Source organism: Thermobia domestica, chromosome 10 (genome assembly GCF_964235325.1).
Source record: "Thermobia domestica chromosome 10, izTheDome1.hap1.1, whole genome shotgun sequence".
Taxonomy (NCBI): Eukaryota; Metazoa; Arthropoda; class Insecta; order Zygentoma; family Lepismatidae; genus Thermobia; species Thermobia domestica.
Genome location: NC_137463.1, coordinates 77,500,981 through 77,528,957, shown reverse-complemented (window position 1 = coordinate 77,528,957; position 27,977 = coordinate 77,500,981). Strand labels below are relative to the sequence as shown.

Below are 27,977 nucleotides of genomic sequence, written 5' to 3'. Positions count from 1 at the left end.
CATCAGGCTGGATATAATTATTACTGAAAAAATATGAAACATCACATGGGGTAGAGAAGTAGATTAAAATCTTGGTTATGTGTTTGACTAAATTTTGTTACTCATCATTTAGTGAATGTTGATTTTAAAAGTATACTATTGTCACCAGAAGAGCCTATAAATGTTAAACTTTTTCAAAAATCCAGGGAGGGTCAATTGCCCCCTCTTGCCCCCCCCCCTGTGTGGGCGCCCATGGTGCGGGGGTGTCTGTTATTTGCGATTTTTTAAAATTTTGAGCCCTCCATTCGATAGAGCATCAAAGACTATCTCAAAGAAATGAAGGAATTCTTCTCGTTACTCTTATCATTCCCGACATATTGCCCCAAAAAAGTTCAAATTTCAGGATATTTAAGGAGCCATAATCTCGGGAACCCTAAGTCATAGAGAGATAATATTGATTGTTGATCAACACCTAAGATAATAGTGAACATTTTGGTATCAAATAGTAACCGATGGCCACTTGTTAACTGGTCACCGTTCCCTAGATATTGGCCAAAAAAATTCGGATTTCGGGAGATTAAGTAGCTATACCTCGGGAACTGTAAGTCATAAAAAGATGATATTTTGCGAAATTTTCAATCTTGAGCCCTCCATTTTGAGCATGTGTCTTCGTAAAACAACATATCGTAGAACGTTTTAACAAAACATATGTAAAAAAATTAGTACTCAAGGAAATTATAAATGGATAGATACGCGTATATTACAAGCAGTGTTTCTTTCAGAAACAATGTTCCAGGGGGGGCACACTTAATATTCAGGTGGGGCACTTCACATACTATTCTATTTATTATTATATTATAGACGCATTATTTTGGTCTTCTCCGGGGGGCACTCTCAGAGCTCCGGGGGGGGGCAGTGCCCCCCAAAAAACATGTCTGGAAGAAACACTGATTACAAGAGTTGTTTAATGAGTATAACAATAAAGTACATAGAATAATTGGTATAAAGCCTGTAGAAGTTAATAGGAAAAATTAATTCTTTTTAAGTTTGTTCTAGCAATGCCCTTGGAGCATTCTCAACTGGCTTATAATGAAATTCAGGTTGCAGTCCTTGATAAATCAAGGTAATGAGATCACTTGCAGGGACGTCATTTAATACTGCAGGGAGGAAATTCCACCCACCCCTTCCTATCTCCAGAGTTTGAGGTATGTACACATTTTAATAAATAGGAACATAATATATTAATGAAAAATGTAATACTTTACTTCTTTCAGAGAGTTTTGCATTCCCCCCCTTCTTCCACCCCTAAACGAAACCTGAAATAATGTTTCTGACCCCTCGGTGCGCTGGAGGTGATGAATTTTTAATTGATTGAAGTTTAAATCTCAATTTTCAGCACCTACGCAACATGAGACGGTACCTACACTGGCTATACTAGAATCAGATCGCCTACTCGGGTTTGTAAGTATTCGAGTTAAGAAACTGAACCTGGGATCATGTGTCTTTGTCCCTTGGCCACAACCAGATATTTCGATTAAAAAAATGTCCAACTACTTCAGAAATGGGTAATTAGGTATAATATTCGGTAAATTCTCAAAGTATGATTAGTTCCTTTAAAAAATACAAATATAGTATTATCATGATCAATAGTGTTGTCCATGAGACGAGACAAAACAAGGAATAATGTTTACTCATCTCGTCTCGTAAATTTTTTTTAGAAGGCTCGTTTCTTCGCGATTTTCAAACAATTCTTTCTCGTCTTGTCCTGATTCTTGAAAAATTGTTCTTGTCTCGTTTCGAAATCTTTGCCGTTTTGTTTTATATATTTGTGTACAAATTGTGTTCTCGTTTTTCAAAAAAGATTCATCTGGAAATAATCATAACAATTCCATACCACGAGAGGTCCATGAAAGGTGTGATATAATAACATTTAAACCATATTTACTATTGCAGTATACTGTGTAATCACTTACTTATCCTTAAACGTTCATGGATGCTCTTTACTGTGTTCGTACATTCACTATCATTTTTATGGTTTTCATTAATATGAATTAAGTAACTCTAGAAGAGTGTTCGACTTCTGTGCGAGCGGTCCCGGGCTCGATTCTCGGTGGGGATACTCGGTCGAAAAAGTGTTATAAAGCTTTTTCAGACCAGCCATCCTGAATAAGGTTTTGCTGGGTTTTTCTCATTCACACCAGGCAAATGCCCGGGTGGTACCTAAGGTCCCAGATCGCTTGAGCACACGCTGGTCTTTTTCAGAATTTTCAACACTTAGTTCATCGTGTGTATGGATCTTTTTTATTATTATTATTATTTCAAGCTAAAATTTCCACAACACTGCTTCTTTCTCGTCTCCTTCATGCGCGGCGCGGATACGCCCATCTAGCGTCATTTGTTTTCCGATGTAGTTCGAATTACGAATTTTCCACACAAAGTTCGTAGCTTTATGCGGTTCAACACCACAGAATGGATGTTCAACACAGGGTGTCTACTAAAATTCCAAACTGAAATTTCGTGATCTTTTCTTTCCCAAACCATAAAATTTAGTAACATTCTCAAGAACAAATTTGGGTGCGAATTGGGCCGAATTTTAATGCACGCAGTAGAAGCGTGTTTTTGCTTGAGATTTACTACATAGCGTCTAAACATTTTTGGTGGTGAATTTTGACGTTTTATAGAACAAAATTTTTCAATCTATACATATAGTTGTACAGATAAAAAAATCGTGACCCAAAAGCTGAATTTCGTGATTTTTTCTAGACTTTCATGACCGTTTTCTGATTTCGTGACTTTTTCATGACTTTCGTGACTATTGTGACCGATAGACATTCTGCAACAGCATTTCTTAAGATTTCAACACACAGTATGAGTGACGTGAGTAGAAAAAGACTTACTGACACTTTTGAAAATGTGATAAGTGTCTGTTAAATGGTGTTGAATTGGTTAGAATTATAGCATTTTTTAAAGGGGCTGAAAATGCCAGCGTGGTACCAACGGGAGGGTGAATGACAAAAAAGGGCTGGATTTGGTACAATTGTACGAAGTTTTGCAACACAGTCAACTGAAATACTCTGCTATTAACACCTACGAAAGTAATGTCTTTATATATAAAAGTCAGTGATTAATTCTCTGTTGGAATTGTTACATTCTTGACATTCACTTTTGCACAGAAAGTGCTTAGTAATTAGCTAATATCTTAGCTGAATACCGACAATTATTTGCTTTTAAAAAATGTTTCCAAATAATATTGTGGATATGTTTAATTTTCTAAGTTATAGTATCAAAGGAATAAGACGGTTAGTGCTATCTACTGGTAATTTTTTTAACTCAAATATTCGAAATGTTTTCTTAGTAATATTATAATGAAAATTGGCAAGTGAAAAATTGTTAAAATTATCAAGAATAACACGGGTAGTATTGTGTAATTAATATTAAAAGAATCAATAACGGATCGTTAATTTAATATCTATCATTTTACGATCTTAATGTTAATCTAATCTTGACATAACCATACTATTACTCTGGATTTTACGTAATTTCCCAATAATATGAAGGTACTTCATTTGTAATCGATTCTTTGCAATTTTACTCGGAAACTTAACAATTCTAGCAGGTTTTATGCCCATAATGTGTTTGTTGTTGTTGTTGTTGTTGTTGCTAGAGTAGCCCTCGTAGCACCAAGGCAGATGCACATTAGGGTGGTCCTTAGGTATATGGGAAAAAATAAATTTTCGAATTTCTTCCGCCGCACCCCCTATTTCTTTTCCTTTGGTAATAGAAACATCATACACAAAATTTTACAAAAATCCGACAACGTTAACCCGTGCCGCAAAGCAGTTGACTTCTGTAAAAAGAAATCCATTTGAATTTCAATGGCACTTAATTTATTATTTGTCAATAAACGTATAATAATTATCATAAATGTAAATAGGACAATATAAAGCTTTCCTCTGAAATTCAGAATTGACTGGGGTTCAAATAAAGTCACTTGGTTATCAGGTAACAAGCTACAAGCATCATGATCATTGTCCGTATATATAGTACTTATGGTAATGCACAGTGTTATGAACCACTGTGGAGAAGATATTTGAACCTGTTTCTCATGCCACTTACTTCGTTAGTAAAATTTACGTGAGTTAGAAATCAATCAGCTAATAAATACAAGTAAAAAATTTAATGATAATGGCTGATATTCCAAAAAAAATGGACAAAAAATATATTTGAATCAGGCACGTAGCCAAGGGGGGGGTCCGGGGGGTCCGGACCCCCCCCTTCGAGACCAGAAATGAAAAAAAATAAGGAAGGATAAAATAAAATGAAATGACAAAAAGAAGGATCAGCGTTAAAAATTAAAAAGAAAACTACAGGAAGCTTTTGCTTACTCTTTCTTATGAGGAGATTTTGTATTACTTGCAATATGATGGCGAGGTAAGCGAGATATTCTGGAAGAGTCGCGGAATGTGAAACTTCAAGAAAAGTTATGGAATTCTCAGAATTTCCGCTACTAGTCAGGGAGATTTCAAGCTTTCGAAATCATAGTGCCGTTGTGTAACAGCGTGAACATTTTAAATCATAGTTTTTCGTCATCGCATCCTTGCAGTATCAAACATGCTGTTTCAAGGACAATTTTCTATTGCTTTTTCAACCTGTCATTTGGAACCGACAATAGTTGACGGAATAATAAAAACAAAAATTTATGTTGAAAGAAAGTTCTGTTAGCATTTGATTCAACAGAGAAAGGAACGCATATATTGTAAAACTAGTTGAACATACACATGCTTCGCACAGGGGCTGTATTTGGAAGTCAACGCCTGTGGGAGTATCACCATGGATTTCAGCGACGGCGAAAACTATGGATTTGATACTAATATCGGTCATTTTGGGCTATTTTTTATATGTCTCGGTATGCAACCTCCGCTGACTCCCGGCCCGCATACAATTGTAACTAAATTTGCAAGTCATCGCTAATGGAAGTGTCACCATTGATTTCAGCGACCGCGAAAACTATGGATTTGACACTAATATCCGTCATTTTGGATTACTTTTATATGTCTTGGTATCTCACCCCCCTTCGGTGACCCCCCGACCCGGAGCCGAATAGCGTGAATTTGGAAGTTAATGCAATCCGAGTTTCACCATTGATTTCAGCGACCGCGTAAATATGAATTCGACAAAATAGCTCAAGTGGTAGAGCGTTGGCTTCGTTTTCGGGAGGTCGTGGCTTCGTATCCCGCTGCCGACCATCCTGACTGAGGTTTTCCAGGGTTTCTCTCAGTCCTACCAGGCAAATGCCGGCATGGCACCTACTAAACAGGCCCTGGCCGATACCTTCCCAAATCCTTTCCATTGTTAATGTTGTTGGATATCCAGTGTAAAATGACCTCTGAGCTGCATCTGGTGATGTTAAATAAATAAATAAATATCGGTCAGTTTCAACTACTTTTACATGTCCCGGTAAACGCCCCCCTGAGACCCCCCTGATTCGAATTTCGACAAAAACGATTAACTCTGGTCTGGAGCCTGGACCAAGGTATTCGTGACTAAAATTTGGTAACTCTCGGTCAATTTTTCTGGTTCCCAAGCCGGTTCCGGTAAACGCCCCCCTGAGACCCCCCTGTTTCGAAATTTAAAAAAAAAAAAACACTTCGTCTTGACCTGGGGCCTGGGCCAAGGTACCCCTGACCAAAATTTGGTAACTCTCGGTCCACTCGTCTGGTCTCCAGGCCGCACACAGACAGACAAACACACAAACAAACTTTTTATTTTATTTATATTAGAAGATAGTTTACAAGACAGTATTGAGTATGTACTTTTTATAATAATTGAGGTCATAACGAAAGGAAAATTGTTATATTTGAATGAACAGGAGAAGGACGTAAATATTGTAAAATCTTTTTCAATACTATTTTTTATTATTTTGCTCGAAATTTCTTCATAGTTTATTAAAATACTTGCCAACATATCTTCATTTTATTGTCCTAACAAACCAATATATGTTGATAGTAAAGTAGTTTAGATTGATCGAGCTCCTGGGCCTTCATTATTTCATGTTACCCCCCCCCCCCCCGTTACGAAATCCTGGCTAAACGAACCAATATATGTTCCAGTAAAATAGTTTAGAATGATCGAGCCCCTTTTGTGATGACCACAGTATTTCATGTCACGGACCCCCCCCTTCACGAAATCCTGGCTACGTGCCTGATTTGAATTGTAGAACGACTTAATGATAACTTTTACTTTTTACGCAAGGTAGCTTCTCCACATCCTGGAAACAAGTTTCTATTGTCTTTCACCACTTACAAAAGGAATTGTTTCTGTTTTTCATTTTTAGTTACAACTGCATTCTGATTTTCCATTAACTTTACGCTCTTTCTTTTGCGTCATTTGTAACATGCAGTTTATCAACTATTTTTCCGATAATAAATTCATCATTTGTCGACCAACAAACCGGATCAAGATCTAGAAAACCTGTAGAAATCCGAAACCTTTCGAAGAACTTCGTGTTTCTTATCACAAAATTAGCAATTTATTTTTCTTCAATATCATCTATTTCACTAGCGTGCAGTTCAAATCGCTTCATCGTTTCATATGAACTGTCACTATTTTAAATTTTTTCTGCTATTTTGTGTTTTGTTTATTATTGATATTCTCGTCAAAAAAATAAAAGTGCTCACACTCCTCTGAGAGGTACCAAAGATGTTAGGAAAACTTCAATAAAGCCATTCTCGAGACATCAGAGTTTATACGTTTGTACGTTTGAAGGCTCTTCAAAAATTGTAAATCTTGATGTGGTGAACGAGATGCACTGGGACAAGTAGCTAAACCAAGTAAACCAAGCTTTTTAGAACAGGAAAAGTGCACACTTGACCCAGTCCTTCTTCTTCCCGCTCATTTAATTTGAAGTGATTACTAAAGAGAAATATTTTTAAACATCATAACTATTTTCCCATCCACCTTGTCTGATCTAGAGCTCCAGGAAAACGGAAAAAAATACCTCCAGGAGGCGTACTTACTAGAAAAATTACTGTAAGCTCCAAAAGTTCTCTGTAATCTTCTCTGCAATGCTTCTCTGCATTTCAAAATTTTGAACAGCAAAAACTAGCTTATCTTTCTTCATATTGCAAAGAGCTGAATTAACACTTCGATTAGAAATTCATGTAACAAAATTGTTGTGTTGAAATCTCGGCTACTCTTTCTGGAAACTTTTTAAAAATTGGCACCTCTGGACCGGAAGAAACTATCACGTTCTTCAAATACACACTTTAATATCAATTCAAAAATGTGATGCCTACACAGAAGATATAAAAGATCTTTTTCCAATTTTTGTTCAAGAAGAATACAAGCTCGATTGATACGTACAGTATTAGAAGAAGTTGTGTTCCAATGTCTCTGCTGTTGCGATTAATATGCACATGGAGCTCTATCAATCAATTTATAGCGATCAACAGCCGCAACGAGTCGTGGAGTACTAAAACGTACTTTCCCTCTTCTTCTCGAAGACCCTGTCACTATTTCATCAAAATCTACTCCTTCCATTGGAATTGTATTTTCTGTTCTGTGGTGAGTATCCTTGATCGGTATTCTTGCTTTAGACCAAAACATTTCTGTTTCACGAATTGCTAACCAGGCATTCTCTCTTAAAGGTAATTTCACATTCGTATGTTATAAAAGAATGCACCAAGTAGGCCTACTTGTCTGTTGGACAGTAGCTTACAACCCAATATTTGTCACGCATATTACCAACGAGCCGATAAGGTAAATACCACTACTATAACTTATTTCACTAGACACCGAACACATAAAGATCACTATATTCATTTAATCAAATGTGATGATACAAGATCAACAATGAAACTTCAATTCCCTAAAAATAACAATGATATTAAAAGATCATAAATACAAACCGAAAGAATTCAAATATATGCTACAAGTAGTCTAAAATTCTTTGATTTACAATAACAGTTGTAATTAAAAACAAAGGAGAGGACAGTTTAGTTGTAAAGGGTCGTAAAAAATAATTGTTTGATATTTATTTATTATTTTGAATTTAATTTTGTTCATAAACCTGCTTCAAATTACTTTTAAAATGGGATTAAATAGAATAATCTACATTTGTGAATGTATTGCCATCTATTGAGCAACATAGGAAACTACTGTTTTTTAAATCTTATTCCTATAAAGATTAAAATGTCTTTGCGGCACCATTTATCGTTGTCGTAACGAACTCAAATTTACAGATAACACTTTTCTCATTAAAAGGAAAAAGATTAAGGGGTGCGGTCTCAGATATACATAACTTGAGAAATAAGGACCACCCTAATGCACATGCACCCCAGCTTCAATTTTTTTAATGCACTGTTTTCGTATTTTTTGTGCATAAACTTATACGATGCAAGCGCCTAAATACAATAAAAAATAGGCTAAAATGTGTTAAATACATTTATTTGTTAATTTCAAGCGTAATTTAAAATCATAAGCACAGTGTTACATAAGTATTAAACTATTTCCATGTGGGGTGCACCTGCACCCGCTCCTTGGTGCTTAACGTAACTTGCTAGCCTTGGTGCTACGAGAGTTAAGTCACAAGTGCTTTTAAAAATACTGTACATTTGTAAGCATACCTGCAGTTATACACACGATATTATTGTGATAATCATAACTTCTCCTAGTAATGATTTTATTAAATTTGTAACTTTTCCAAAAGTTCATTTAAAAAAGGCATGAAATAAACATGAAAAATAGGGATGCGCACGAGACAAGATTTGTGGCTGTCTCGTCTCAAAAATGTGCTGTAAAAGTGATGTCTCGACTCGAAAAATGTATGTTTTCTATTGGAAGATCCGTGTCTCGACTCGAATTTTGTTAGGAAAATCCTGTCTTGACTCGTCTCGTGCGCATCCCTAATGAAAAAGTGAAATGAAATCTTTAAGTTTTACGTCGTACCGTTATGCAAGGCTAGGCAAAAGGAGACGGTGATGATGAGAAATGAATGGAATAAAGAAAGTGGAAGGAAACGGGAGAACCTCGATAAAAAATCCACGCACACGGTGTTTGTCCACCACAAAGCTCACTTGGCGCGAGCTGGGATAAAACCAAGGATCCCATGCACCAGAGGTGAGCGTTATACCACTGAGCCACCAGGGCCCTTAAAAGCAGAGAATATTTCGTCTACTTTTGAGAATTCCTTCCCTACTTTAGTATCAAAGTGAATAGTGCAACTGCAAACACAAAAACGTCCATCATTTGCAAATTATGAAATCTAGAATTTTCAGAATGTCATTAACTGATAAGTCATTGTTTACAAACTTCTTTTACGGGTCCGATATTCTAGAAAACTCAAACTTTCCGTCCTAAAATTTTGAAAACAAGTATTAATAAACTTAATAATTAAGTACTAAACGACTTAGTTTCCAAAATTATTATTATATTGTTGAAACTCCGTTCTTTAGAGGGGAAAAAGAAATCAGAACAAAATAGAGCAGGGAATATACTATTTTCACCACATTTTTATTTTCATTGTTTTTTCTTTGTAAATTACTTGGTAACAAGAAACAATAGAAAAGCTTGGAGAACTTGCTTATTATGCTTACAAAATACTGTTAAATGAAAATTTTCTTTCTTTTTCCCAAATAACTCGATAACATCAAATAACAAAACAGTTATCAATAAGAAATAGGTAATTTCATGTTTTCATAATGTTGTTAAATGAACTTTTTGTTATTAGATAACTTAATAACAATAAACATTAGGAAAATTTTAATAGGTTATTTGATGGTTAAACTTGCTGCAGAGTGAATTTTTCTTTCTTGTTTCTTTGTAAATAACTTGATAACATCAAAAAATAAGGAAATTTTGAGAAGTAGTTTATTTGATGCTTAGAAAATGTTTCTAAATAAACTTTTCTCCTTGCAAATAACTTGATAACAGCAAACAATAGGAAAATTTCCTCTCTATGTTAATTAATGCTTACAAAATGCTGTTAAATGAACTATTCTCTTTCTTTTCTTCTTTGTAAACAACTCGATTATATCAAACTACGGAAAAATTTGAGAATTACGTGATTTAATTGTTTTAAAATGTTGTCAAACTAACATTTTTAAAAATTAAATAACTTGGTGAAAACAAGCAATAGAAAAATTTTTATAAGTAGATTATTTAATGTTTACAAAATGCTGTTAAAAAAACTTTTTTCTTTTTTAAATAACTTGATAATGACAAACAATGGGAAAACTTTGAGAAGAAGGTTATTTAAAATGTTTACTAAATGCTGCTTAATGAACATTTTCTTTCTTTTTTAATAACTTAATAACAGTAAAATATACGAAAATTTTGAAAAGTAGATTATTTAATGCTTGCAAAATACAGTTAAATGATTTTTTCTTTTCTTTGTAAATAACTTGGTAACAGCGAACAACAGGAAAATTTTGAAAATAAGGATATTTACGCTTATAGCGAAAATAAGAATATTTACACTAGGAACTGTTACATGAGCTTATCTGTCCTTTTTCTTTGTAAATAACTTCATAACAACAAACAATTTGATAATTTTTGGATAGTAGGCTATTTGGTAATTAATTACAGACTATTGTTAAATGAGCTTGTTTTCTTATTAAAGATGTTTGATATTATGCAGAAATTTGAGTACCCAACAACATAAACTGCACACCCGAATTTCTAGCCTTGAAGAAAAGACCTCCAGAAAGCTTTTAGTTTATATAACAATATTTTGCAGACACTGTATGACCTCCTTTCTTCTTTTAAATATTTGTTATGCCTTAAGGTAATCACTATTTTCTTTTTTAATGGTACGAAGTATAATTAAACAACTTTAATATTATTCTTAATCAAATTATTAAGATTATATAAGAAATAATTATTTGTTAAATTAAAGTCTAGATTATATTTTAATCCGAATTTCTTGTATGTAGAACCAAACTTCGCGGTTTAGCTTGGGTTGTAATCTGAGCCGATTTTGTATTGCATAAGCATTCATATTGGGATGTAGGCATGAAGGTGCTTGAAGCCAAAATAATTAAAACATTTAATGTTGAAGCCATCCAGCTTAGAGTATGTGTCGAAATAAAAAGTCCCTCAATATTACTGGAAGCATCTACAGCTACACAACCACAACTTAGTGTAATGTAAAATATACAAATCGTTCTTTATACGTTATCTAACATAACTTTTCGTCTTTCAGATCAATTTAGTTTGGAAACAAACTGGAGATTTCTCTTAAATTGGAACTCTGCCATTCCTCTAATTTGAACTGGAAAACTTTTACTAAAATGTCTACAAATTTATGACAGAATATATCGATATTAATATTACTATAGCCTATGCAAAAAAAAAAAAAAAAAAACGTGAATCATAAGTGGGTTATATTTAGAGCTCAAAATTTTTCAGCCTAAAAGACCGGAAGACAATATAAAAATATACAGTGTAATCATAGTTATACACTTGGATTTTTTTGAAAAATGAAAATTATTTAAATAATAGATGAACACTCACCAAAAGTGAGTAACAGAAAGTAGATAATCCCCGTTTTATTAGTCATTGAAATGCGAGAATTAACATTTTGTAAAGAGAAAAGCTGGGACAGTTCAAGTTTTAAACAATTTTTTTAGGGGGTGGAGGGGAGATATTATGTAAATCTGGTACTATCCCAGCTAAACTAGAGCATCTGGGAGCCTTTGTGTTATATTTTAAGATCGATAACTCATTAATTAATGGTCACCTATTTCTATAAATAAACTTCTGTTCGATATCATAGTACTTTAACAAAGAAGCGGTAACAGTTTGCACAATTTACCATCGTGACAACCCAATTAATTGTATTACATAACATGGGAAAAATAATCTAGGGATACTACGCATAGTACTGTAATTTTGTGCATACAGTGCTTAATTGAAATTTATTTTCATTCCTTTTGTGAGTCATACCATTGATTTTTTTTTGTCACTTTACGTTATGGGTTATGAGGAATTAATTCTCCCATATAAAAAGGATTCAGTCCATTGGATAGTATTGTAATATGTTAACTTAATCATAATGATAACTGAAAAATATGCACTTTAATTCTGTGTGCGTTGTACAAGGTTTAATCCCCAGTGAAGGTACAGATATTTCTTATGCTGATTTTGAATCGTTTTTCAGAATTTTTTTTCAGGTTTAACCTAAAAATCTGTCAACCTCCAAAATACTTTTAACCCCCTCAAAATATTATATTTTTTAACCTTAAAAAAACAACTTCAGGATATTTCCTTAAATAGGATATAGAATATGGATCGACACCTTTAAAGTCACCGTTACCCATCGAGATATTAATGAATTGTCTTTATTAACGAACTTGGCTAAGATAATCGTTTTAGCTTTCCTAACATACAGACTTTATTCCCGAACTCGGCCAAGATAATCGTTTTAGGTGTCAATAGCAAAAGACACAATTCAAAAATAGCTTCGTTCAAGAGTTATAGTGTAGAGTAAGAGACGGACGTACTTCACATTACTATCTTATAGGCTCCACTAACATGATAGTAACAAGGGGCTGGAACCTTAGTGTAAAAAAACTGATCATATATAATCGAATTAAGTATATGTTATTTGATTGGCACAGCCCTTCACGGACTGTTTCGCCATGAAACTTAGACCCGCAAACAACTTTAGAAAAAATATTTTATTCTTCGGGAGAAAGTTCTGAATTCGTGAATTAGAAGCAGTGGCGAATGTTGACAGAAGTCACATCGGTAACAAGATATACCATTTTATGATTACAAGATAAGGAAAAGTTCATACAAATAAAACATGGTATTTCATTGTTATCTTTTCCCCTATCAAATGACTACTGGTGCGACTTCACTCAAGATCCTCCACTTGTTGGGAGTGACGAGAACTCCCAAGACAGTTCCTGAATCATTAGTGTTTAAACATACATTGGATAAGCATTTCCACTAAAGTGACAGCTAATAAGACCTCGAGGACCACTTGTAGTAAGCGGACCATAGTTTGCGGACCACTAGTCTATACTATCTATTACTTTTCCGAGTAACTTAAGATGAATCAACATGTAACTCAATACTATATGTCTTAGAGTTACAATCATGAATAATATATTTTTTATAATTCAGTGTGCTTCTCCTAAAACTTAAAAGACATATTAATTAAGTGAACACGTTATTAGTGACAATATTAATTTGAACCTTTAGCGAACATGCTCTCTGTTTGTATGTATTATTTTATGCAGATTTTTTTTTACTTCATTTTCTTTAAATCACCCAGAAATTTTTCGGTCACATTTTTTTGTGTAAGTTTAAACATGATTGTAAAAATTATGTATAATATGTGTGAGGATTGGCTTTTTCCACGCCATTAATTTTTCAAACTAAAGCGAACCAAAAAAAAGTCAAATAATGAAGCCTGCCATGGGAGAGATATATCAACCTTTTGAGCATAGTACGTCTTTTGGCGTGGGAGACCAGGGTTCAATTCCCGGCGGGAGCTCATGTGGTTCGGATTCCACGTTAATGAGTAGGTCCACGTCTCATATAGCCTCGCTGCTGAACGGAACGTTAAACTCAAAATCAACTCAACTTTTTGAGCATAACGTATGTGAATGGAACTCATGCATATTTCTTATATATCGTTAATAACTTATTACTAAATGGAGGCAGGGTGGCTCAGTGGTACAGTGCTTACCTCTGGTGCATGGTATCTCTGGTTCGATTCCAGCCAAGTAAGTCTGTGGTAGACAAAATCGTATACGTGAGTTTTCTCGGGTATTCTCGTTTCCTCCCACATTATCATTCCACCAATTCTTCCATTATTATTATTATTATTATTATTATTATTATTATTATTATTATTATTATTATTATTATTATTATTATTATTATTATTATTATTATTATTATTCACTTGCTTTAATCATTGTCTCCCTTAAACTAAAGGGCATAATTGTGGGACGTTAAAATGTAAAGTTTAATTTTCTTTCTTTTTTCTTTTTTTCTTTTTTTTTCTTTTTTTTTGTTACTCAGTGGATTCTTCTCATTCATAATTCGCCATATTTACATTATTACTAGTCTATACTATTTTAAAGCAATTGAATGATGTTAGAATCTCATTTTAACAAAACATTTTGATTGCATTTCTCTATATTCTATTATTATTATTATTATTATTATTATTATTATTATTATTATTATTATTATTATTATTATTATTATTTTATTAATAATAATAATAATTTCTACTATATTATTAGAGAATAACGGAAGAAAAAATCCAATGATAGACCAATAGCTCATTGAGCTGAACAAAATGGATGGGTAAGTGTTAATTCTCATGCTTAGTTTTTGAGAACTTCGAGAAAAATTAATACGGTATATTCCTTAGTTTCCAATAATAATTAATAGTTTTTATTTTGCTGAATCAGTTTGTCTATTTATGTACTTTATTTTAAACAATCGATGCTAATTAGCAGACTGAATCAAGTGTTATTGGTCTTTGTCTAACAGTGACATATATACTACTTATAGTTTGCAATATTCCGAGTATTTTCGTGTTATACTCAGAGTTATAATTTACAATACTCTGAGTAGTCTTTGTGTTAAAGTTATAATCTACAATACTTGCAATATTTTTTTTTGTATTACTGTAGAGTTAAAACCCACATTACTCTGAGTTATTTTTGTTATACTCAGAGTTACAATTTATAATATTCTGAGTTATCTTTATGTTATACTCAGAGTTATAATTTACAGTATGTCGATTATCTTTGTGTTATACTCAGAGTTATAATTTTCAGTACTCTGAGGAATATTTGCGTTACTTACTTGGCCATAAGGTAGCCCAAAGAAGGAAGCAAATCTGGAAATTTGTGCTACTTTCTAAATTTTTATAGGTCTTATTCTTATGCATATCACATGAAAGAAAAGTAAAAAAGATCTTGACATCTTTTGTGCATGTGCATTTGCAGAGTATGATATTACTTTCTCATAGACAATCAGCTTCTTTACAAGGAATCCGCACCACGTACAACTGTATATACAATATTAATTTACAAAGACCTAAAATCAAAAGCTTAACAATTAATTATAATTTTTGGTCTTTATAATCATTAACCATAGCGTAAGTTGTCTTCTTGCTAATATTATGAAAGATTTGATACGGTATGCTTTAGTATCAGTTTCATTTTAATAAGTGGCATATAGTTAGTTATTGGCCAATTAAGGGCTCCATATATTTTTTTTTCTTGAAAACTGAGCATGAAGTTTTGCAGGTATCATCTTGTTCAGCCCAATAACATCTATTGATTGACATATCTATCATCTTTTGACGATATAATACTTAAACAGATATTAAACTTTAAACAGATATTAAATTTTTTAAAAATAATTTTGGACTCTCTCATTAACCATAATGGACGCCATCTTACTATAATGTCATATTAAAAAAATTTGTTATGGTCAGGGACGCCCGCATAATTTTTTTCCCAAGGGGAGCAAAAGGACGATTCCAATAGGGGTCAGCAAAAGATCGACACAAAAACACAACAGTGTTCGTAGTTTAAGGGAAATTTCCCTAATCTAAGGAAATTCCGTAGATAAATTTAACAAAAAGGGAAAAAGGGAATTTTTCGATAAAACGCTGAGAATCCAGGGAAATTCTCCTGCTGACTGATTAACCAATATAAATACCATACTTAAATTTTTCTTGTTTTTTTAAGGTATAAACCAATACAATAGCAATAATTTCTGTATGTGTGCGTTTGTTCAAAGTAGCATAATTTGCACCCATTGTTGGCTAGGTGTATTTTGTGTCTACTTTTTTTTTAAGTGAAGATTAATTTTTAAAAAATAGAAGCACAAAGCAAATGTGTTTGGCATTTCCTTTAATATAGCTAAATTAATCTTATCACATAACTTCTGTCGTAGGAATTGGATACTCAACCAACTAGGGAAAATTTGATAGGAAAAGGGAAAATTTAGGGGTAATTTGAGGGAAATTTTCTTACTGAAACATACGGACACTGAAGCACAGTTGCGAATAGACACATACACTTTACGCCCTCTCTTTGGCATTTTTAGGTTTATAAAAAAAGTTATTTTTATCGATTTGCTCGAAAACTGTTCATGAAAATTTATACCTACTCACCTATATCATTCTGTTGGGCTCAGGTATCTATCGATTGGTACACGATTGTTTTTTCTTTCTTCATTATAATTATGCTAATAATATTGAGAACAGCTTTTTATTTTTATTAATCTTTATAATTTTTAATCCTGATGACGATACATAGGAGTTTCTTTAACAGGATTAGTTGATTAAGACACTAAAAAGTTACTTTCTGTGTGTGGGGGTCAGTGTTGAATTCAGACTTTTGCACAGGGGGGGGGGCAATACGAATTTAAGGGGGGGAGCTCTGTTCTAGATTGCAATAGTGCAGCACGAATCTGTCGCAACAAAATTCGCAACTTGTTATTGGTTGGTCGGTTGCCATCTTCCCCAAAGTAACGTTGTAAAGCATTTCTGTGCGTATGTACCTAATTTCTAAGTTTTTTATTTAACTTCGACTTCATACGAGAACGCGGTTTGTTAATTACAACAATTAGATTGAGCAAAACTAATTTTGTTTTTGCTTTTAAGACTTGTATTTCCGAAAAAAAATAAACAGAAAAAAAGCAAGTATTTCTATGCAAGTGTGTAGGTATTCTAGGGGGAGCATATATATTCTAGGGGGGGCTCAGCACCCCCTTGAATATGCTTGAATTCAACAACTGGTGGGGGTAGGGTGGGGTACAAATTAAGAATTAATAAACACTGAAACTATCCAAGGGCTCTGAATTGGACGTAAATAGAAGAGTTCGCTAAATTTACATCACCTCTTATCTGATAGTTGAAAGAATATTCACAGCTTACGTCCAGACAGAAATGATTGGCATTATGTCGAACTAAGAAACAATCTGACAACATCACGGACCAGAATGGACTTGTATCACTTATAACGTACGGAAGCTGTTGGCACATCTTATCCAAGTAACGAACGCATTTTTTCTTACTTGTGTTTAAACATATAAACAATTATTTTCCAAATGAAAATACGGTTATGTTAAAGTGTAACCACATACAGAATAAGAAAATTAAACATTGTAAAACGTTGTTAATTTGCATGTAACTTCTAAGAGTTTAGTGTCAAAGGTAAAAATCAATCTTTTCACAATTTTGAAGCGTCATCTTCTATCTTTGATACTAATTATAACTAATTAATATTTTTTCACTAAAACTTCTTTCTTAATTTTTTGTCCTTTATACTGGTACAAATTCTTTATTAATTATTGCTTATACCAGTGGTTCTCAATCTAATTCCTATCACAACCTCCATTTTATCACATCCTCTTGCCCGTGACCCCCTTATAATTTCTGGTTTGTAATAAGCATGTGTGGGATTTTTAATATATCTACTGCGAAGATCTCACGATATCCATTTCTATAGTAGCAGAATCCATTTCTTGTGTGTATATAGTGGATACAGTAACTTCCCTAAAAGCAAATAGATTAAAACCAAATTTGGTCAGTTCATTCATATTACAAATATCGAATCCGATCCGTGATACTGTTTCAAAATGAATACCATTCGCCGGAGTGGTTATCTTCTCTGGTAAGCATTAAAATAAAGACAAGAAATCTCTTATCAGTTGAAAATGACTTGATAATGTGCATCATGAAGATTCTACCGGGCATTGCCGCACTAATGAAATGCTCAGGTATCACATTAGCTTTCAATTTTATTGTATTTGAATATTCAGCTTTTGTTGCATTTGTATTTTTGTGTTATTTCAATATGCAGTTCCAATTAGCTTCATATCGTACCTCTTTCATTTAAATTGATTTTTAAATAACTCTGCATCTGTTGAAAATGTTTAGTAGACCTATTTTTCTTATTTTAACAGTATGTATAAAATAAAAATATGCCTATCAGAACAAAATTTAAAAATATTTTCCGGTATTACCTAATTATATTTATATCTTCGCGATCCTCAGGTTGAGAAACCCTGGCTTATACTAACAACCAATGTTTTAGTTGGACCAGAACGCGGGGATCTACAACAGAGTCCCAGAAAATATTTGTTTCAGATATTTTGTTGTTCAGTAACAAATTGGCTCCTGAGCCGTGTGCATTCTAGTCATTCGAATAAAGACCGTACTTTTCCCAACTAAATCACTGGTAACAGTAGTTTCACACGCCCCATTAATGAAGGATAACCAGATCTTACGTTTTTCCCGTAAGTTTTACGTTATATTTTTTATTCTTCCCGTAAAACAATTTCTTTCGGTTTCTTTTAAATAAATTAAGTAAAAGAACTGTTAATCCTCGATACTTTTGAAATGTTTTTCTTAAGTTAGTGCAAAAATAAATATTTAGACGAACTGGTTCCTCACATACTGTTAACAGCGCAATCCAACGATGCAATTCAGTATTAGAGAGAAAATACAACAGGTCATATTTTTAACGATTAACCATCTAACCGGCATCTCGAACTTAACGTTTTAAAAATAATTAGGGTTTTAGCACCTTATCCTTTGTCTGTAGACATCTTTTCGATCATATCCAGCGCCATAACTTAGATTTTTTCGGGGGGGGGGGATCATTGATATGCGTATTTGGGCCCCTAGAAAAAGTTTTTTTTTCTAATTCTTGGGCCCCCTCTTTCCATCTTTCTCTTACTCTTTATGGGCCCTCCTGTGCGAAAAGGTCTGCGGGGCCGTTAGTTACGCCTCTGGGCCCGTTTCATACATGACAAATTACGGTAATTAAGGGGATAATATTGACAAATCTCAAAGCCATACGAATATATATTATTTCTAGGGCGCCTAATACTAGACGTTTTGTACTGAAATGGACCCACGACTCATTTTGGTTGTATTTACCTTTTGTGTGCTGTTTTGTTTATACCCTATATAATGTAGTGAACCTGTTTGATGCTTCATTTATAATTTCATGTTCGTATCGTATATGGAGTAAGGAAATTTTGTCTTAAAATGGGTCCCCCTCAAACGACGGGGAGCTTCCCTGCAGGCCAGTATCCAGGGAGTCTAGGGGGGCCGGGCCCTCCTAAATTTTTACTGGCCCCCTAAAATATTCACGGTAGGCTTGTAAATGAACTATAATATGGTGACGAATTATAATATGGTTGGATCGGCCCCCCTAACTTCTACTGCCCCCCCTACACTTTTGGGCTGGCTATCTGAGTGCTTCCTTGGGGGGAAGTTGCCATTCCTTCCTCCCACAAGTTACGGCAATGATCATATCGTAAGTTTCGATTAATAGAGGTATATTGATGTGAACTAATAAAAAAAGAAAAACGCAAGTTGCTAATTTCTATAACTCTCACGCTATTTTTTGAACGTATAAAAATGATATGGATATTCTTAACAGAGGTAAAGTCTATAATTCAAAGACAGAAACAAAGATTTGTGCAACAAACTTCGTTGGTTGGAGTAAATGTACCCTCCCTTTCAACATCGAAACTATATAAGACGAGGATCTACAGCTTAATGCAAGATTTGAACCACATAGGGTCCCACCAGAAATTGTAATACAGTTTGTGTATGTGTTTTATGTATTGCAATTATATTTAATGAATATGTCCTAGAATTCTACGTTACTATGTGAAATCAGATATGTTTATTACGTACAAATTCTGAATATTACATATCTTCCGTTTTTCTCAGTAAAAATAGTAAAATCTCCCTTTATTTTCTCTTTAAAAAAAGTCTCTGAACCGTGAACCCTACACTAATGTATTCGTTAATGTTCCCATGAATTAGAACGGGCACAAAATGCTACGGAATAATTGTACTGACCTCAAAGTGTCACAGAAGATTGCACATACTTTATTTTGGAATGTTTATTTGTCAAGAAGGAATTTGTTCAAACAAGATATGTCGAATATGATTTCTTAGGACTCTCATGTATTTTCCCTCTCATGTCGCTCTAATCATATTAAGTTGTGTTTATGTGGCTTAGTTGAATTTCCTTTAGTAACTTAAGTACTCACTTTGGAATATAGAAATATCGCACAATTAAGGAAACAGTGAGTATCAGTGTATTTATGTGTAGAAGTTATATGGACGCTCAAACGCTAAACATTATAGTTGCGGAAAGTAATTAATAGATTTACATGCTTTTACTTATTTACTTTAGGCGTGGGAGACCCGTGTTCGATTCCCGGCGGGAGTTCTTGTTTTTCGGATTCCACGTTAATTAGTAGGCCCCGTCTCATATAGCCTCGCTGCTGAAAGGGACGTTAAACTCCAAATCCACTCCACTCATTTACTGTAATAGTAACTAATATTGCCGTAGTCACATTTTATGACATATATCTACTAACAGTAGACCCTATATATAATTAGAATCATTTTCATGTTTTGATTGGCTTTCGAAACGCCCCAGAAACATTGAAAATAAAATCACGTGAAAATTTACTTTATAATAAGTTTATCACATAATTAAACATTTTGTTTCCTTATTTAGATTTATAAGTTATTTTGTCACACGGACAAGAGACGTTTTTAAAATAAGCTCGTCAATTTTACAACAATATCAGCATGTAACGAAAAAAACAAGAAAAAGAATGTCTAAAAGTAAGAAGTGCCAATAGATGGACCTAATTGAGCTGAGCAAAATTATATGGTAGGTGAGTGTAAAAATTATCATGCGTAGAATTCGGGAAAATCGAAGAAAGTACGAATAAATTTTGTAAATCTAAAATATATATATATATATATATATATATATATATATATATATATATATATATATATATATATATATATATATATATACACTCCATATATTAAGATGGATCTGATATCGTAGATACGCAAATCAAGATTTTTCAGTGTTACACTAGGAAGACCACAGTACAGTCAGCGACAAAAGTTATTTGCGATTCATGAAATTAGTTTTCGTAAATATCTTCAAAGTGAAAGGGACAATTTGATTATAGTTTCCAGTAAACTAAAAAAAAAAAAAAAAAAAAAAAAAAAGAATGCAATTTTCTGTACCTTCCCGCCATACCACCGTTATTTCCAAAATTAATTTTACCGAACGGAAATAACTTTTGTTGCTGACTGTACATGGTTTGGTTACTAAGGCATTGGTCAAAATTGTGACTAAACTTTTAAACTTTATTTATTTATTTATTTATTTTTTAACTATGATATTGTAGGAAGATGAGACAATTAGTTATGTGCACGAGGCGAGACGAAAAAGACTTATCCTGACAAAATTTGAGTCGAGACGCAGCTCTTCCAACAGAGAAATAAATAATTTTTGGAGTCGAGACATCACTTTTACAATACATTTTCGAGATGAGACAGCGTCAAATCTTGTCTCGTGCGCATCCCTATGAGACATTAACCAATCGATAGGTAAAATCAAACTGAAAAAAGTGAAACACTTGACGGTAAATTCTTATGTGTATTTTCGAGAAAATAAAAAAAAAAACTATTTTTATGACACTGAAAGAATGTTCCTTGCCAATTCTACTGGTACAGATCGTTTAATTATTATTTATCTATATATAGTTTATAAAGTATGTAAAAAATATAATGGTGTAATAATAAGTAGAAAATAGTAGATATCTATTGTTGATGGTAACTGCGATGCCGGAAAGAACGCTAAATCCCAAATGTGAAAAATAAAAGAGAAAATGTTCCACAGACACACTTACTTAAAAAAAAAAAATCTTCTCAAGACTTACTTTTTTTCATATTAGCTTTAATAACCTAAACACACACACAGAGAGAGTTGAAAACGTATAATTTTTATTTCGCCATAATGTTATTAGAGTAGTAAAGCCTTTCAAAATTAACGGTTATTCCTTCATTAATATATCCTTCGTGGCTAAGCAGTTAGCGTGCGCGCCTTTGGTGTGGGAGACGAGGGTTCGATTCCCGGGAGGGAGCTCATGTGGTTCGGATTCCACGTTAATCAGTAGGTCCACGTCTCATATAGTCTCGCTGCTGAACGGGACATTAAGCTAAACTCAACTCAACTCTTTCATTAATATGGTTCACAAAGCTTCGATATATCCCAGAGCCCCACAAACTTCTTCCCGGATGAAAGAATGTCTGAATTCAACAATGGTATGGCATATGTAAATGCAAATATATATATATATATATATATAGGCTATATATCTTGGTGAATTTCTACATTTTATTATATTGAAGAAATTTGTCTACATTTTTTGAGAGAAATTTGTAGCTTAAAATATATAAAACGATAATCATGTTTGTTGTGCTGTAGGCCTATGGTTGCGAAACATGATCACTTACTCTGAGGGAAGAACGTAGACTGAAAGTATTTGAGAATTAAATTCTGAGACGAGCATTCGGACTCAAGAAGAACTGAAATGGAGATTGGCGGAAACTTCATAACGAGAAACTGCATAATTTATACCGTTTATCGAACATTGTTAGTGTTATCGAGCTTAGGAGGCTCAGGTGGGCAGGTCATGTAGCCAGAATCAAAGAAAGTAGAGACGCTTTCAAAGTTTTAACTGTAAATGCAATTCGAAAACGACCATTAGGAAGACCTAGGTGCAGATGGGAGGACAATGTTATCATGGATCTCGTAGAAATAGAAGTACAAAGTAGAAAGTGGATCCAGTTGCCAAAACACAGAAGCCAATGGAGAGCTTTTGTGAACGAGGCATTGAACCTCCGGGTTCCAGAGGCCACAGATTTAGTCAGTTAGATATTTATATTTTGTTGAAAAATTAGGAGGCCTATGATGAAAATACGAAAGATTGATAACCTATGCAATTGATCTCTCATCTGAGTGACTTTTTAAAAATTGAATTGTAGCTTATTTACTTCATACGAGGGTAATTACGGTATGGAAAATAATCTCCTTTGAGATCAGGGGCGTCATTTCAGACTTCGCTTGGGTGGGGGTGCAAGAGCACTACCGACGTGAGACTTTCACGTTTTGTACTAGTATATTAGTAGGCAATCTATGAAAGTATATGTATTAATCAAACTCTTGGGGGGGGGCAATTGCCCCCTCCTGTCCCCCTTAATGACGCCCCTGTTTGAGATATATTTTATGTCTATCAGGCAACATATTTAACGGATCCTATAGCCGAACTTTACTTAGAAAATATGTATAGATCTTTTGCAGTGTCTTTTATGCAAACTTTTTCATTCAATTTTCACACTTTCTTCTAAACCTAAGGGCAGAATACTTAATAATAATAATAATAATAATAATAATAATAATAATAATAATAATAATAATAATAATAATAATAATAATAATAATAATAATAATAATAATAATAATGTATTTTATAAATAGAGAAAGAATATGTCTTTGGCTTTAAAAATAAGCCAAGTCGGTAGTGTTATGTCGACGAAGAACTACGACTGACTTCATACCTATAAGTTCAGTGCTATATAATCAAGCTCATTGGGGCTATGGCACCGCCGAATTTTTTTGCATTTCTAAAATAATGTTTACTGACTTACTAACTGAAATAGGTTTCCGGTTGCTACGTGATAATGAGATTTATCTTTCTTTACTGTGAATCGATCACAGGACTACATATACCAGAGACACGAGCACTAAGCAATCGCCCAAAGACGGGAGCACATTAAAATGTCAATCTCCTTATTAGCCCATTTAACGAGAAAATGCATTGTATCCATTTTCTAACGTGTTTCGAAATGTATTAAAAACTATTATATCTTTTAGCTACAGTTTTGTTAATAATAGGCCTAATATTTAATAAATCATAAATGTCTTGAATCAATCAGCCACTTAATTTAAACTACAAGAAAATGAAATTAAATTTAACACAGGAAATTGTCATCATATATAATATCAAGAAGCTATATTGCTACTTGAAAACATTTTCCTCAGGCTTTTGTGTTGTGGTTTTTGCGCGAAGAGACGTAAACATAAATATGGAATTAAATTTTGCAGAGAATTGCAAAGAACAACCACTCGCAAAGATTTATTTCTATTTAAAGTATAACTAATCACTGGCAAATTAAATGCCATTTTGTCTTCAGTAAATTGCTGTAGTATACAGCAAGAAAATACAGTTGATCTTAAAAATTAACATTTCCGCTATTATTATCGATCGTCATTTTTCTTATGAATAATTAATATTTTCGAATGATATGGATTCTTTGTGTTATACTACTTTTCGACTTATTTAGCGAAGTTAAAATGACAGCCAAAATATCACCAAACTTAGTGTAATTTTAACAAACAGAATAAAAGTATAGTTCAGAAGAGGTAACAACTTTGATAATAAGATATCGTGGTTACTATTCTCACACGAATAATTATTATCACGTGAATTATTGGTGAAAAGCAGGAATTGCAAACTACACACTAACCGATTTGTTTTAGGCCACATTCTTTAAGAGTCTAAAATGAATTGATGTCTGTATAACTAACTTTTAATAAATTATGCATTCTTGCATCTATCTAGTACCGTATTCTGATTCTTTTATTTGTTAAAAAGAAAGGAACATTTACTTGAAAATTTAGGGCATCTTACTTTTTCGTAGAGATTGGCACATGACAAAAGTCGATGCTGTCTTGTCTCGAAAATGTGTCTTAAATATGATACCTCGAAAAATTTATTTTTCTAATAGAAGATCTCTGCCCCGGCTCGTGCTAAACCCTACATTTTCAATGAAAATTAAAAAAATATATATATATAATTTCTTTCTTTTCTTTCTTTCATTCCCTTTGTTCTCTTTATTTTTTTAAGGCACGAAGAGTATAAGAGATACTGGCTAAAGCTGAAACGGAAATCGCAATTACATGCTGCTCAACCAAGGATTGGACTCGGTTCTCTCACACCAAAGGCAATTATGTTAACCAATTAGCCATAAGGAACCTCCAACTAAATATAATAATAATAATAATAATAATAATAATAATAATAATAATAATAATAATAATAATAATAATAATAATAATAATAATAATAATAATAATAATAATAATGTGGAACATACCTGTGCATGGTTGAGGCTTTCCGTCGTCCGCCCCTAGAATAGCGCTAACACTAAATTTGAGAATAGGCTTTGCATCGTCCTTTTTCGACGCCGACGATGTTTGTTGACGCTGTTCTTGTTGATTATGTGGGGATGAAGAGTTTGAATATCCGTCCCTGTGCTGACACGTGCATGATGCAGCAGTGATTCCGTCCGCTGTACACGTGGTACATGATCCACCAGCACATGCAACAGGAGCATCCGTGGGCGGGCTTATGGTCCCTGAGGAGCCACTATAATACACATGTTGTTTACCACAGTCATCACCGGTACACGAACACAGGGACAGCGGGACGGGTTGGGCCGGAAGTATTCGTCCTGATGAGGTCACTACCGCAGAAGAGGAGGTCACTGTAGGTGATTGACCTGAACTTGTTGTCAAATACCCTGCTGGAGCTGTGAGCATCCCACTACAATGTAACTGAGTCCCTAGAGGAATGTCAGCTGTCCCATTTTCTAAAACTGTCCCATTACTACCCCGTCCTTCAACGATAGAATATGACGCAGTTATACCTAGAGTCAAAGATGCCGTGGCCGTTGACGGCATTGCTGGTGGGGGCTCTGTAACCCTGGACGCTACAAGACTATCCAAAGATTGTTTACCCATAAGACCTAAACTTGATTGTGCCAATCCAGTAAAAGGTACTTTAGAAGGTATGGGACACGCTAATAACGTGGTCCCTCCGTTACCATTAAGAGTTCCAGCAACACTTCGTTCCTTTAAAAGATTGTCCATAAGAAACGGTGAAGTTCCTCCAGACACGCCTTGGGGAAGTCCTTTAAGCATGCTGTGATACAATGTAGATGAACTGAGTAAATTAGGATACATGGCCCGTGTATTACTCTCTTATGCAGAGAGCACCGCCGAAAAATCGGGACGGTGAACTAATAGTTTTCGCACAGTTATCATTCCATTCCACAGTTATTCACACTCAAAAGAACTTGTACATAAAAGCACTGTTGTTGAGTTTCTTATTTTTTTAAAAAAATGAATATTTAACTATCACACACCGCACATGCACACAGGAATATGTTTTCAGCACTGTTATTACACTTTAACACATTCACGGTTGCGTTGTTCTTTCAGCCTTCGGAAAATAATTCACAAATATTGTCGTATCTTATTGCCGCACTTGAAGCTTTCTTATTTCGACACTGTTCTAAGATACACTAAACGAGACGCGATTCGGTCTTCTCCGTTCTCTACCATGTTCTCAAATAACAGCATGTAGGATGATGAACTCCCATTCCGAGTCCACAATTTCACGTATCGTATATCATCAACTTCGAAGTGTCTCGTGCTGAAGAGCTAAGTGATGATAACTCCCTCTGAAGTATTTCCCGCTTTCGCTTGAAAAGAGAGCGTTGGGGAGAGGGTAGATCGTCAATTCTCGACTCCCCACTCCACCGCAAATCCTCATCGTATCTCCCCACCATCCAACCACCAAGGCTCTTGTCAACGTTCTCAAAGTATGTGATTCCCCCCTCCTCTACCGCTTCATTCACCTCCTTTTTTTATGGTCTCAAACCCCCACTTTTACAGTTAAACTCTCCCCCCGCGCCCCGTAAAACGTGAAAACCTTTTCTCAGAAGCTCCTCCCTTTTCAGGGAGTGAAATGCGCATTTCTTGCATTGATCCGTCACTGAAAGGCGGAGCTTTTCAAACAGCTTAGCCAATACTGGGAATCTATTTGAGTTGAGAACACGTGGTTGGTCGAAGGGTCAAGCCTTACTTCAGGGGGTTCTGCGATGGAGGAGACCGGTTTTCAAAGGCAATCTGTGCATTAAAGCGTGCCGAGTAGGTTAAAATTTACGCTCTCTTCAGTGCCTCTTTGCCCCTCTCTGCTATTATACCCTCTATATATATATGTGTGCGTGAATGTGAGCGAGATAAGGGAGGGAAAGCTACTGTGTGAATGTGTGTGTGTGTATGTGTGTGATTATCATCTTGGGCATTTGTGTGAACAAGTTGGTCTATGAGCATGTTCAACTTCACTATGTCAATAATGAGGAGTGAATGGACCGGTAATTTTGGGTGATTTTTGTCGTACGAAGCCAATCCGGACACTCATAATCGGGTACTGGAGCAAGGGGAAGTGGAAAGGTCGAAACTACACGATATTTAGAGGGTCTTCTATGCATGTCTCGAACCGCACGTGTGCAAAGGGCTAATCGTTGATAGAATTAAAGCCCATTTATTGAACTGCCTGAGTTCAACGATGGCATGAATATTTTGAACTCTGAAGGTCGCAGGTTCAAACCTTTCTGTAAATGATCGATAATTAGACGCTCATTGAAACATTATTTCTGTAATTTACTTACTTTATTCCTTGTCAGAGCATACATATAAAAGTTAAGAAATATAACTTATGCAAAGTTGTAGGAGCATTAAAAATCGATCGTTTTTATATGATGCTGTAAATAAAAGAGAGAAAAAGTAATTCGTCATTTAGCAATTGATTTCTATTTTAACTAACATATCAATAATATTTCATATTTCTCTTAATTATCTTCTGAATGAACAGAAATACCGTAAAAATCTACATGTTTAAGCATTACAATAAACAACATCTGTTTAAAGCTGACTCTTATCTATAGTTTTTTTTTTTTCATATTCTGCTCAGCGATAGTAGATAAGAGATACTGCTTAGGGTATTGCAGAGAACTATAAATAAGATAGTCAGCTTTGAACAGATGTTGTTTATTGAAATGCTTAAACATATAGACTTTTACGGAATTTCTGTTCGCTCAGAAGATAATTAAGAGAAATAAGAAATTTTATTGATACGTTTCTTATTGGAAAATCGAACTTTAATTGTTTAGCCTACATAGTAACAACTACAGAGACAAAAAAGTGTGTCTTTGGACGCGGGTGTTGCGTGACTTTATTTATATTTATTTATTTTGTTTATGT

At 34.1% G+C, this 27,977-nt stretch overlaps 1 protein-coding gene across 2 annotated transcripts in view; it reads right to left on the bottom strand.

Annotated features, from left to right (window-relative positions):
* Positions 1-26,528, bottom strand: part of Dbx (homeobox protein Dbx) — a 203,500-nt gene extending 176,972 nt beyond the window's left edge. Inside the window, exon 1 of one of the 2 annotated variants that reach the window (XM_081728160.1) lies at positions 25,025-26,528. In XM_081728160.1, coding sequence (XP_081584286.1) covers positions 25,025-25,892 — 868 coding nt within the window. In that variant the 5' untranslated portion in view covers positions 25,893-26,528. The remainder of the gene's footprint in view (positions 1-25,024) is intronic. The other variant, XM_081728159.1, reaches the window with a different exon arrangement.
* Between the last annotated feature and the right edge of the window lie 1,449 nt (positions 26,529-27,977).